The sequence below is a fragment of the Babylonia areolata genome, chromosome 30, assembly GCF_041734735.1.
Source record: "Babylonia areolata isolate BAREFJ2019XMU chromosome 30, ASM4173473v1, whole genome shotgun sequence".
Classification (NCBI taxonomy): domain Eukaryota; kingdom Metazoa; phylum Mollusca; class Gastropoda; order Neogastropoda; family Buccinidae; genus Babylonia; species Babylonia areolata.
Genome location: NC_134905.1, coordinates 4,522,667 through 4,535,166, shown reverse-complemented (window position 1 = coordinate 4,535,166; position 12,500 = coordinate 4,522,667). Strand labels below are relative to the sequence as shown.

At 41.5% G+C, this 12,500-nt stretch overlaps 1 protein-coding gene across 1 annotated transcript in view; it reads right to left on the bottom strand.

Annotated features, from left to right (window-relative positions):
* LOC143275230 (nuclear receptor subfamily 2 group F member 6-like) overlaps positions 1-4,015 on the bottom strand; it is a 19,672-nt gene extending 15,657 nt beyond the window's left edge. The window contains exon 1 of the mRNA XM_076579205.1: positions 4,012-4,015. Coding sequence (XP_076435320.1) covers positions 4,012-4,015 — 4 coding nt within the window. The remainder of the gene's footprint in view (positions 1-4,011) is intronic.
* Positions 4,016-12,500: the final 8,485 nt, after the last annotated feature.

Sequence of the window (12,500 nt, the reverse complement as noted above, 5' to 3'; positions counted from 1 at the left end):
AAGAAAGAAAGAAAGAAAGGAAGGTAAAAAAGAAAGAAAGGAAGGACGGAAGGAAGAAAGAAAGGAAGGAAAGAAAGAATGAAAGAAAGAGGGAAAAGATGAAAGTGAATGAACACAAGACAACACAGAACACAGAACACATGATTGTCTCCTGGAGAGAAATTCACTTGTGGATTAAAAATGCATTGACAGTACAGGAAAACCACGATAGTCATTCAACATGTTTACATAAAAAAGACAAGACAGGGCAAGAAAAGAAAGCTAAGAAAGATAGAAAGAAAGGAAGGAAGGAAAGAAAGAAAGGAAGGAAGGAAGAAAGAAAGGAAGGAAGGAAAGAAAGAAAGAAAGAAAGGAAGGAAGGAAAGAAAGAAAGAAGAAAGAAAGGAAGGAAGAAAGAAAGGAAGATTGAAAGAAAAAAAAGAGCCAAGGTAAAAAAACAACAAAAACACCCAGCAAAAATCAAACAACAACCAAAACAAAAACAAAAGAAAGAAAGAAAAGAAAAAAAAAGTAAAAGAAAAGGAAGAATTAAAGAAGAAGAAAGAAAAAGGTTCTACAAAGCAACAAAAGAAAGGAAATAAAGAAAGAAAGAAAGAGGGAAAAGATGAAAGTGAATGAACACAAGACAACACAGAACACAGAACACATGATTGTCTCATGGAGAGAAATTCACTTGTGGATTAAAAATGCATTGACAGTACAGGAAAACCACGATAGTCATTCAACATGTTTACATAAAAAAGACAAGACAGGGCAAGAAAGAAAGAAAGGAAGGAAGAAAGGAAGAAAGGAAAGAAAGAAAGGAAGAAAGGAAGAAAAAAGGGAGAAAGAAAGAAAGATAGGAAGAAAGAAAGGAAGGAAGGAAAGAAAGAAAGGAAGGAAGGAAGGAAGAAAGAAAGGAAGAAAGAAAGGAAGGAAGGAAGGAAGGAAGAAAGGAAGGAAAGAAGGAAGGCAGGAATAAAGGAAGCAAGGAAGGAAGGAAAGAAAGAGAGAAAGAAAGAATGAAAAAAATGAAAGGAAGAATTACAGAAAAACAAAAGACACTGCAAAGCAAGAAAAGAAAGCATAGAAAAGAAAAAAAAAACGCAAAGCAAAGAAAGAAAGAAAAGAAACAAAGAAAGGAAGAAAGAAAAAAGACAGAAAGAAAGAAAGGGGGAAAAATGAAAAGAAGAATTACAGAAAAAAAGACACTGCAAAGCAAGAAAAGAAAAGCATATAAAAGAAAAATGCAAGGCAAGGAAAGAAAGAAAAGAAAGAAAGAAAGGAAGGAAGGAAGGAAGAAAGAAAGAATTAAAGAAAAAATAAGGCAATGCAAAGCAAGAAAAGAAAAGCATAGAAAAAGAAAAAATGCAAGGCAAGGAAAGAGAGAAAAGAAAGAAAGAAAGAAATAAAGGAAGAAAGAAAGAAAAAAGGAAGGAAGGTAGAAAGAATTAAAGAGACGAAGAAAGAAAGAAAGACAGAAAGGAAGGAAGGAAGAAAGAAAGGAAGGAAGGAAGAAAGAAAGAAAAAAGGAAGGAAGAAAGAAAGAAAGGAAGGAAGAAAGAAAGAATGGAAGAAAGGAAGGAAGGGGAAAAGAAAGAAAAAAAGAACGAAAGGAAGGAAGGAAGAAAGAAAGGAAGAAAGAAAGAAAGGAAGGAAGAAAGGAAGGAAGGGAGAAAGAAAGAAAGAGAGAAAGAAAGAAAGAAAGAACGAAAGGAAGGAAGGAAGAAAGGAAGGAAGGAAGAAAGAAAGAGAGGAAGAAAGAAAGAAAGGAAGAAAGAAAGGAAGGGAGAAAGAAATAAATAAAGAAAGAAAGAAAGAAAGAAAGGAAGGAAGGAAGGAAGAAAGAAAGGAAGGAAGAAAGGAAGGAAGGGAGATAGAAAGAAAAAAGGAAGAAAGAAAGAAAGGAAGAAAGGAAGGAAGAAAGAGAAGAAGAAAGGAAGAAAGAAAGGAAGAAAGAAAGAAGAAAGAAAGGAAGAAAGAGAAGAAGAAAGAAAGAAAGAAAGGAAGAAAGAAGAAAGAAAGGAAGAAAGAAAGAAAGAAAGGAAGAAGAAAGAAAGAAAGAGAGAAAGAAAGAAAGGAAAAAATGAAAGGAAGAATTAAAGAAAAAATAAGGCACTGCAAAGCAAGAAAAAAAAAACATAGAAAAGAAAAAACGAAAGGCAGGGAAAGAAAGAAAAGAAAAGAAAAGAAAAGAAAGAAAGAAAGAAAGAAAGAAAGAAAGAAGGACTCTCCGAATGAACGAAAACGTGACAATACAGAATACACAATACATTATCATCTGATCGATAGAATTTCGTTGTGGATTAATTAAAATGCATAGACAATACACGAAAATCACAGTCATTCAACATGTATACATAAAAAAAGACATAAAACACCTTGTTCAAACCACGACATACAATCAATTATCACAATAGACAATGACAACAACAACCGAAACACTCAAAAAGGTAACTTAGAGAAAATCACACATACCTCATTACAGCCATAATAATAATAATAAAATAAAAAAAAAATAAAAAAAATAATGGGTACTTATATAGTACACTATCCAGAAATCTGCTCCAGGTGCTTTACAAAAACGCTTTTGTTAACATAAAACATTACATCAATGTTACATACACACACATCAAAATGTGACTACACACACACACACACACACACACACACACACACACACACACACACACACACACACACACACACACACACACACACACTGCATACATACATTTTAACATACATGTGTATCTAACAGCTACCCTAACACATAAGCACACATAGGCAGGCACAAACTTACATAAACACACGCACACACAATACACATTCATATACATGCATGTAGTTATGTACACAGACATATGTATACACACATAGTCAAGCACAGCTAACGCAAAGGAAGTGGACCTGCCACAATTGAACTTATTGCTGAGGGAAAAGGTGAGTTTTGAGACGAGATTTAAAAGATGCGAGGGAATCAGAATGACGGAGGTTATCAGCCATACACGTGCAATGATAATTACAATTAATTCAATTAAAGGATAAATAGCACACTAAAAGTAAACACAAACATCTGATAACAATATACAGTTCAACAGTACTTTGAAGTTATGAGGTTAATGTTCCACGCACATACACTCTGGCATATATTTTCTACTCACATATCTGATCAGACAAGAAATAAAAAAAAGAAGAAAGGAATGTAAGAGATGAAGAAATAAAAATACAAGAAAGGAAAAAGAAAGAAAGAAAGACAGAATAGAGTGATGGCCTAGAGGTAACGCGTCCACCTAGGAAGCGAGAGAATCTGAGCGCGCTGGTTCGAATCACGGCTCAGCCGCCGATATTTTCTCCCCCTCCACTAGACCTTGAGTGGTGGTCTAGACGCTAAGTCATTCGGATGAGACGATAAACCGAGGTCCCGTGTGCTAGCATACACTTAGCGCACGTAAAACAACCCACGGCAACAAAAGGGTTGTTCCTGGAAAAATTCTGCGAAAAATCCACTTCGATAGGAAAAACAAATAAAACTGCACGCAAGGGAAAAAAAGAAAGAAAAAAAAGGGTGGCGCTGTAGTGTAGCGACGCGCTCTCCCTGGGGAGAGCAGCCCGGATTTCGCACAGAGAAATCTGTTGTGATAAAAAGAAATACAAATACAATTAATACAAGACAAGAAAAGAAAAGAAAAAAATTATACGAAAGAAAGAAACAAAAATTACAAGAGAACAACAACAACAACAACAACAAAAAAGAAAAAAGAATGAATAAGAATGAATGAAAGAGCAAAAAATTAACAATTAAAGATAGAAAGAAAGGCAAAACAAAATGAAAAGAGATTGAGGAAAAAAGAAAGAAAAAAAAAGAAAAAGAAAGGAAAGACAGAAATACTATGGAAGAATTTGATAAACGAAAAAACAATCACAACACACACACACACACACACACACACACACACACACACACACACACACACACACACACACACACGCACGCACGCACAAAACAACAACAAAAAACACAGAGCTTACCCATTGTACTTAGTTCAAATGCTGACAAGAATCACAACAATGATAATGGGAACGTGTTCAAATTTTGATTTCACCCATTTGATAGAAATGTGAATGCTTTGTAACTGAATAAAATATATCTTAAAAAAAGAAAAAGTTGACTACTCTTTAATCTAAAAAAAAAAAAAGTATACACAAAAGCGCTTTCACGAACACAGAACTCTTTATAAAGAATGATTTTTTTTTTCAAATACTATTTTAATTTTTTTACAACCTTAAATGCTTGGAAGAAAGTTATTCTTTGATTCTAAAACTTTCGTAATTTTTTTTTTGGTAACAATCTGAATGTTTGGAATCAAATTATACACTGATTTTTTTAAAACCCTTTTGTTTGTTTGTTTTTTCGTTGTTTATTCTCGTCTTTTTTTTCTTATCCTTGAATATTGGAATCCAGTAATTCCGTGTTTTTAACAAGTTGTTCTATTCTTTCCTTCCATTCTTTTCAGTATTTCTTATTTCTTCCCTTTCCTTTGTGTAAACGAACAATAGATGTACGACTTGAAAAAAAAACCCCAAAACACCAACTTTTTGTTAACTGTTCATCCAACACATCCTTGTTGATTTTTCTTCTTTCTTTTGGTTTTTGTTTTTGTTTTTTCGGGGTTTGTTGTTGTTGTTGTTGTTGTTGTCTAAACACACACAATTTCAGTCCTTCCTACTTTCTAACCGACCATCTTGGGAGAAGGGCGATAAATCTTTGTCTTCTGGTGCGCTGAGGCTCCCCCCTTTTATAACCCCCCCTGGGTGGTGGTAGTAGTGGTGTCTCCTTTTATCACTTGCTCAGGGACAGGTGTTTCAATAGTGTGGGCCGCTTAAAAAGCCGCCATGCCATTAGGGGGCTCTCTCTCTGTCTCTCTCTCCCTCTCTCTCTTTCTCGCGCGCGCGCCAGACCACGTGGTCCGTTCTCGCTGGCGACGAGTCGTGACGTCACGTGTCAGAGAGCGTTGCTCATCCGAGGATCTTGGGGAACGCACCCGGCAACTCTTTAACGCCCGGAGTCAATAAAAGAGAGCGAGAGGGGGGGAAAAAAAGAAGAAGAAAAAAAAGAAAAAAGAAATAGAGAAATAGACCTGTGTGTGTGCCTCGTTGGCTCTATCGATTGGCTGTGTTGGCTGGAGAGTGGGGGTGGGGGTGGGGGTTGGTGTGGGGTGTGTGTGTGTGTGGGTGGGGGGGGGGGGGGGGGGGGAGTGTGGGGTGTGGATGGGGGAGGGGGGAGGAGAAGGGAGATGATCGATGACGAGAATGGTTTGCTAAGCTGCGGTTCGGTGTTGTTCGGTTAGAAGACGCAACCGTCTTTTCGGTGTTTAGACTTTTCCTCCTCGCTTTTGAAAGTTCGGTTTTTTTTGTTGTTTTTTTTAAAGGGAGGGAATTTTTTTTTTTTTTTTTGTTCTGCTTGGTAGTACGCTGAGAGCAACAAACAAACAAATCAACGAGTAAACAAATGTATGAACGAACAGATAGATAAATAAATGAATGAATGAATCAATCAATCGTCGTCGTCATCATCGTCATCAAAGTCACGACCACGACCACCATTGTCCCCCATTATCACCATCATCAGTACCACAACTACCACCATGCTCATCACCATCACCATCATCACCATCATCACCATCATCATCACCATCACCATCATCACCATCATACTCATGACTATCATACTCATCATCACCATCACCATCATCACCATCACCATCGCCAGCACCATTACCATCACCATCACCATAACCATCATCATCGTCATCATAACCACCATCATCACCATCACCACCACCATCACCACCATCATCACCATCACCACCACCATCATCATCATATTCATCACCACCATCATCATCATCATCATCACCACCATCACCATCATCATCATCATCAATATGTTATATTGTTATGTGTTTTTGTTTTTGTTTTGTTTTTTAAACAAAACTTAAATCAGTAATTTTCACACACACACACACACACACACACACACACACACACACACACACACACACACACACACACACACACTTTCACTTACTCGTATGCGTACACAGTAATTCCCCCCTCCCCCCCTCCCCCTCCTCCCACTCGATTTTTTTCCTTCCCTCGTCTAATATCACTTATAGTGAAAAGACGTTAAATTAAAGAACGAACATCATCATCACCATCATCACCATCACCATCACCACCGCTACAATCATCAGCATCATCACCATTATCACCTTTATCACCACCACCACCATCATCACCATCATCATCATCATTTGTACCATTCGTTGTTTTCTTCGAAAAGTTATTCAGTGTTCCGTGTGGGGGTTGTTGGTTTTTTTTTCCATAAAAAAAAATATATTTCCCATACTCTCTGGACCACAATAACATAATCATCGTCTCTAAGTAGAGCAGAAAGGAGGGGGGAAGAAAAGAGGGTTTGACAATTTTATGTATTATATTATCTGCACATCTGCTTTTACTGAGACAGAGAGAGGGAGAGAGAGAGAGAGAGAGAGAGAGGGGGGAGGGCGGGGGAGGGGAGGGGGCTTGAAGAAAGGGCGTGTGTGTGAATGTATGTGGGCGGAGTGTGTGTGTGTGTGTGTGTGTGTGTGTGTGTGTGTGTGTGTGTGGTGTGGTGAGGTGATGGGTTAAGGGGCTAAACACAAGCATATTTAAGCACTTATCACATCGGGCCCAAAACGGGGTTTTCAATCGTATATTATGTACGAGACGAGAAAAAGTAGCTTCTGTGTAATCTTCAGGGTTGTGTGTGGGGGGGGGTTTAAAAGGAAAAGAAGAAAATCGTTCTGTAACAAGGCTATAACGTATTGTACAGCAAAGGATTTAGTTGTGTATAATCTTCCTCTGGTGCAAGGAGTGTGTGTGCTCTCTGTCTCTGTCTCTCTGTGTCTCTGTCTCTGTGTCTGTGTCTCTGTCTCTGTGTCTGTGTCTCTGCATCTGTCTCTGTCTCTCTGTGTCTCTGTCTCCATTTGTATGGATCTATTCCTGTCAGTCTCTCTCTACATAATCATCATCATCATCTGCACACCTGCTCATTGAAAGAGAGAGAGAGAGAGAGAGAGAGAGACAGAGACAGAGACAGAGAGAGAGAGAAAGAAAGAGAGACAGAGAGAGAGAGAGACAGAGACAGAGACAGAGACAGAGAGAGAGACAGAGACAGAGACAGAGACAGAGAGAGAGAGAGAGACAGAGACAGAGACAGAGACAGAGACAGAGAGAGAGAAACACAGAGAGAGAAACAGAGAAACAGAGAGAGAGAGAGAAACAGAGAGAGAGAGAGAGAAAGAGAGACAGAGAGAGAGAGAGACAGACAGACAGACAGAGACAGACAGACAGACAAACAGAGAAACAGAGAGAGAGAAAGGGAGAGACAGAGAGACAGAAAGAGAGAGACAGAGAGAGAGAGAGATTTTTTGTCCCTGTCTCTCTCTTTCTATCCGCCTCTCTCTGTGTCTGTCTACCTGTTTCTCTCACTGTCTCTCTGTCTGTCTGTCTCTCTGTCTTTGGCCTTTATTTGAATAAAACAGTTCGTTCGTTCATTTGTTCGTGTATTCTCCCTCTGTCTTTCTCTCTGTCTCTGTCTCTCTGTGTCTCTGTGTCTCTGTCCGTCTGTCTCTCTAAGCCAGCTTAAAGGGTGGGGGTGGGGGGAGGGATTGGTGGGGGGTTGGAGGGTTGGGGGGGGGGGGGGGGGGGGGGGGGGAGTGTGGAGTGTGTGTGTGTGAAGAAACAAGTGAACTTCTTCAAACTTTTTATCGTCTTAAAGCGAAGGTCGATATCACTTTAGTGGCACACCCCGCCCACCCTCCCGCCGATTTGGTTCAACTTTCAAACTTTCATCGGAAGGGAAAAAATATGACGACTTCTTTCTTCTTCTTCTTCTTCTTTCTTCTTTTTCTTCTTCTGTGTGTCTGTGTATATGTGTCTGTGTCTGTCTGTGTCTGTGTCAAAGTCTGTTCACTTTCTCCTGATCCCCCCCCCCCCCTCTCTCTCTGTTTCTTTCGTTCTCTGTCACTGCCCCCCTCTCTCTCTCTCTTTTTCTCTCTGTCTCTGTGTCTCTGTCTCTTTCTCTTTCTCTCTCTCTCTCTCTCTCTCTCTGTTTTTCTCTTTCTTTCTTTCTCTTTCTCTCTCTCCCCCCTCTCTCTCCTCTTTCTCTCTCTCTCTGTCTCTGTCTCTGTCTGTGTCTCCCTCTCTTTGTCTCTCTCTCTCTGTCTTTCTCTCTCCTCTTTCTCTCTCTCTCTGTCTCTTTCTCTCTCTCTCTGTCTCTCTGTCTGTCTCTTTCTTTCTCTTTCTCTCTCTCCCCCTCTCTCTCCTCTTTCTCTCTCTCTGTGTCTCTGTCTCTCTTTCTCTGTCTCCCTCTCTCTCTCCTCTTTCTCTCTGTCTCTCTCTCTGTGTCTCTGTCTCTCTCTTTCTTTCTCCTTTTCTCTCTCCTTCTTTCTTTTTCTCTGTCTCCCTCTCTCTTTCTTTCTCTCTCTCTCTCTCTCTCTCTCTTTCTTCCCTCTCTCTTTCTTTCCATCTCTCTCTTTCTTTTTTTTTCTCTTTCTCTCTAAGTTTCTCTCTCGCCTTCTTTTTCTCTCCCTATCCTTCTTTCTCTTCCTTTCTCGCTTTTTTCTCTTTCTTTCCTTCTGTTTCTCACCTCTCTCTCTCTTTCTGCCTTGCCTCTCATCTTTCTTCCTCTCTCCCCCCCCCCCCTCTCTCTCCTCTCTCTCCCCCCCTCTCTCCCCCCTCTCTCTCCCCTCTCTCTCCCCTCTCTCTCCTCTCTCTCTCTCCCCCTCTCTCTCTCCTCTCTCTCTCCTCTCTCTCCTCTCTCTCTCTCTCCCCCTCTCACTCTCCTCTCTCTCTTTCCTCTCACTCTTTCTCTTTCCTCTCTCTCTTATTCTCCTCTCACTCACTCTCTCACTCTCTCTCTCTCCCCCACCCCCCTCTCTCTCTACTTTTTTTTTGGTTTCCACTTGCATGGACTTTTAAGCCGACATCTGCTCTCACTAAACCCACTTCCCCCTTCTTTCCATCTCTCTCTTTCTTGTTCTCTCTCTCTCTCTCTCTCTCTCTCTCTCTCTCTCTAGGTTTCTCTCTCGCCTTCTCTTTCTCTCCCTATCTCTCTTTCTCTTCCTTTATCGCTTTTTTTCTCTTTCTTTCTCTCTGTTTCTCTCCTCTCTCTCTCTTTCTTCCTTGCCTCTCATCTTTCTCTCTCTCTCCCTCTCTCTCCCCCCTCTCTCTCCTCTCTCTCTCTCTCCTCTCTCCCCCTCTCTCTCACTCTCTCTCCTCTCTCTCTCTCACTCTTTCCTCTCTCTCTCCTATCTCTCCCTCTCACTCTCTTTCCTCTCTCTCCTCTCTCTCTCTCTCCCCCCCCTCTCTCTCTCCTTTTTTTGGTTTCCACTTGCATGGACTTTTAAAACCCACTTCCCCCTTCTTTTCATCTCTACTATCTTTCTATAGATACATTCTCCTCTCGCTCTCTCCCGTCCACTATCCCACTCACTATCTCTCTCTCCCTCTCTCTTCGGCTCTATTTCTTCCTTTCTATCTCTCTCTCTCCCCCTCTCTCTCTCTCTCTTATCTTACTTCCAGGTTCGTCCACTATCCCTTCCCCCCCCCCTCTCTCTCTCTTCGTCTCTATCTCTTCCTCTCTCTCTCTCACCTTTCTTTCAGGTTCGTCCACTTTCCCTTTCCCTCTCTCTCTTCGTCTCTATCTCTTCATCTCTATCTCTTCCTCTTCCTCTCTCTCTTTGTGTCTCTTTCCTTCTTATCTTCCTTTCAGGTTCGTCCACTATTCCTTTCCCCCCTCTCTCTCTTCCTCTCTTTCTCTCTTTTATCTTCCTTTCAGGTTCATCCACTATCCCTCTCCCCTCCCTCTCTCTCTCTATCTTTCTTTCAGGTTCATCCACCATCCCTCCCCCCCTCCCTCTCTCTCTTTTATCTTCGTTTCAGGTTCATCCACTATCCCTCCTCCCCCCTCTCTCTCTTTTATCTTCCTTTCAGTTTCATCCACTATCCCTCCCCCCTCTCTCTCTCTATCTTCCTTTCAGGTTCATCCACTATCCCGTCCCCCCCTCTCTCTCTTTTATCTTCCTTTCAGATTCATCCACTATCCCTCCCCCCCCTCTCTATCTTTTATCTTCCTTTCAGATTCGTCCACTATCCCTTCCCCCTCCCTCTCTCTCTTTTATCTTCCTTTCAGGTTCATCCACTATCCCTCCCCCCTCTCTCTCTCTCTTATCTTCCTTTCAGGTTCATCCACTATCCCTCCCCCCCCTCTCTCTCTTTTATCTTCCTTTCAGGTTCATCCACTATCCCTTCCTCCCCCCCTCTCTCTCTTTTATCTTCCTTTCAGGTTCATCCACTATCCCTTCCCCCTCTCTCTCTCTATCTTATCTTCCTTTCAGATTCATCCACTATCCCTCCCCCCTCCCTCTCTCTCTTATCTTCCTTTCAGGTTCATCCACTATTCCTCCCCCCTCTCTCTCTCTATCTTATCTTCCTTTCAGATTCATCCACTATCCCTCCCCCCTCCCTCTCTCTCTTATCTTCCTTTCAGATTCATCCACTATCCCTTCCCCCTCCCTCTCTCTCTCTTATCTTCCTTTCAGATTCATCCACTATCCCTCACCCCCCCTCTCTCTCTTTTATCTTCCTTTCAGGTTCATCCACTATCCCTTCCCCCTCCCTCTCTCTCTCTTATCTTCCTTTCATGTTCATCCACTATCCCTCCCCCCTCCACCCCCCTCTCTTTTATCTTCCTTTCAGGTTCATCCACTATTCCTCCCCCCCCCCTCTCTCTCTCTTTTATCTTCCTTTCAGGTTCGTCCACTATGCTGGATATGTTCTTGTTTCCATAACCCACCGAACGCTGACATGGATTACAGGATCTTTAACGTGTGTATTTGATCTTCTGCTTGCGTATACACACGAAGGGGGTTCAGACACGAGCAGGTCTGCATAATTATATGTTGACGTGGGAGATCGGGGAAAAAAAAAAATCCCCACCCTTTACCCACCAGGCGTCGTTACCGAGATTCGAACCCAGGACCCTCAGATTGAAAGTCCAACGCTTTAACCACTCGGCTATTGCGCCCGTCGGAAGTTTCGTCAAAAGGCAGACAAAGATCAATCGACCCAACAATGAATGTCCCTGATCAGGCTATTGTAGCGACGTCCGCTCTCGATCTCTTCTGCCTTTGGAGTGATGTTTGTATCACGTGTTTGTCAAAATCAGATTGAAAGTAGGGGGGGCGGGGTGTGGTGTGATATGTGTGTGTGTGGGGGGGGGGGGGGGGTCGGGCAGGGGGGGCGGGGTCAGGGGGGAGGGGTTGTGGGATAGTAGACAAGCCAGTTGTTGTTGTTGTTGTTTTTTCCCTAAAGACTACTTTGAATTTTGAATTTTACTTTGACAAACATTAACACCCTGTATCGCGTGTTTCTTCAAAGTCAAAATCAAAACTCAAAGTAGTCTTCAGCAACAACAAAAGTATAGTTAACTCTCTCCATACAAACGGCGAAAGAGACGACGTTAACAGCGTTTCATCCCAATTACCATCATCAAAATATTGCAAGCAGAAGGCTCTTATACTGAAGAGGTGAATGTTGACAAAGAATACTACAATTCTGACGACGGAAGCTAAAGGTTGGGTCTGTGTAGAGGAGAAGAGAGGACTGGCCGTACTGAGTGAGTTAAACTCAGGAAAAAAAACAAACAAGTGAGCTGGGGAATTAGTAAACAAGATATTCAGATAAGTAAATATTACAGCTTTCAGTTTTCAGTTTCAGTTTCAGTTTCTCAAGGCGGCGTCACTGCGTTGGGACAAATCCATATACGCTACACCACATCTGCTAGGCAGATGCCTGACCAGCAGCATAACCCAACGCGCTTAAGTCAGGCCTTGAGTGCATGCACGTAATATATTTGTGTACCTATCAGAGTGGATTTTTTGCTGCATAATTTTTTTGCAAGAGGACAAGACTCTCTCGTTGCTCTGTGTATGTAAGAGAGAAAGAGAATAACATAATGATCGGACAGATGGCTAGCTTAGAATATACACAATATTATTTAACAGGTTTTGATGTTTTCATAACAATAATAATTGATAATATTGTTGTTGTTTTTCTTCATGATTATGTTTGTACATTCTAAGAACCTGTTTTAAACTGGATTAATATCGGTGTTCCCTCGATGTCTCAGAAGGAGATTATGTTGCTAGTTTTGTGGTATATTGACCGAGGGATTACACGTTGAGTATGGGTGTGTGTGTGGGCCTCACTGTGTGTGGGTGTTTGTTGGGATTGGGGAGATGCAAAAACAAAAACCTTGCAGTTGGATGAATGATATAACTTCAGTGAAGCGAGGGACAGTGTTGATGTGTTTTTCCTTGAAGCAGATTCTACGGTGTAATGCTTCATTGTTTTTCTTGGAATCAATGTATTTTGTTATATTGTTTACCCAAAATTTTAATGTGAAATGT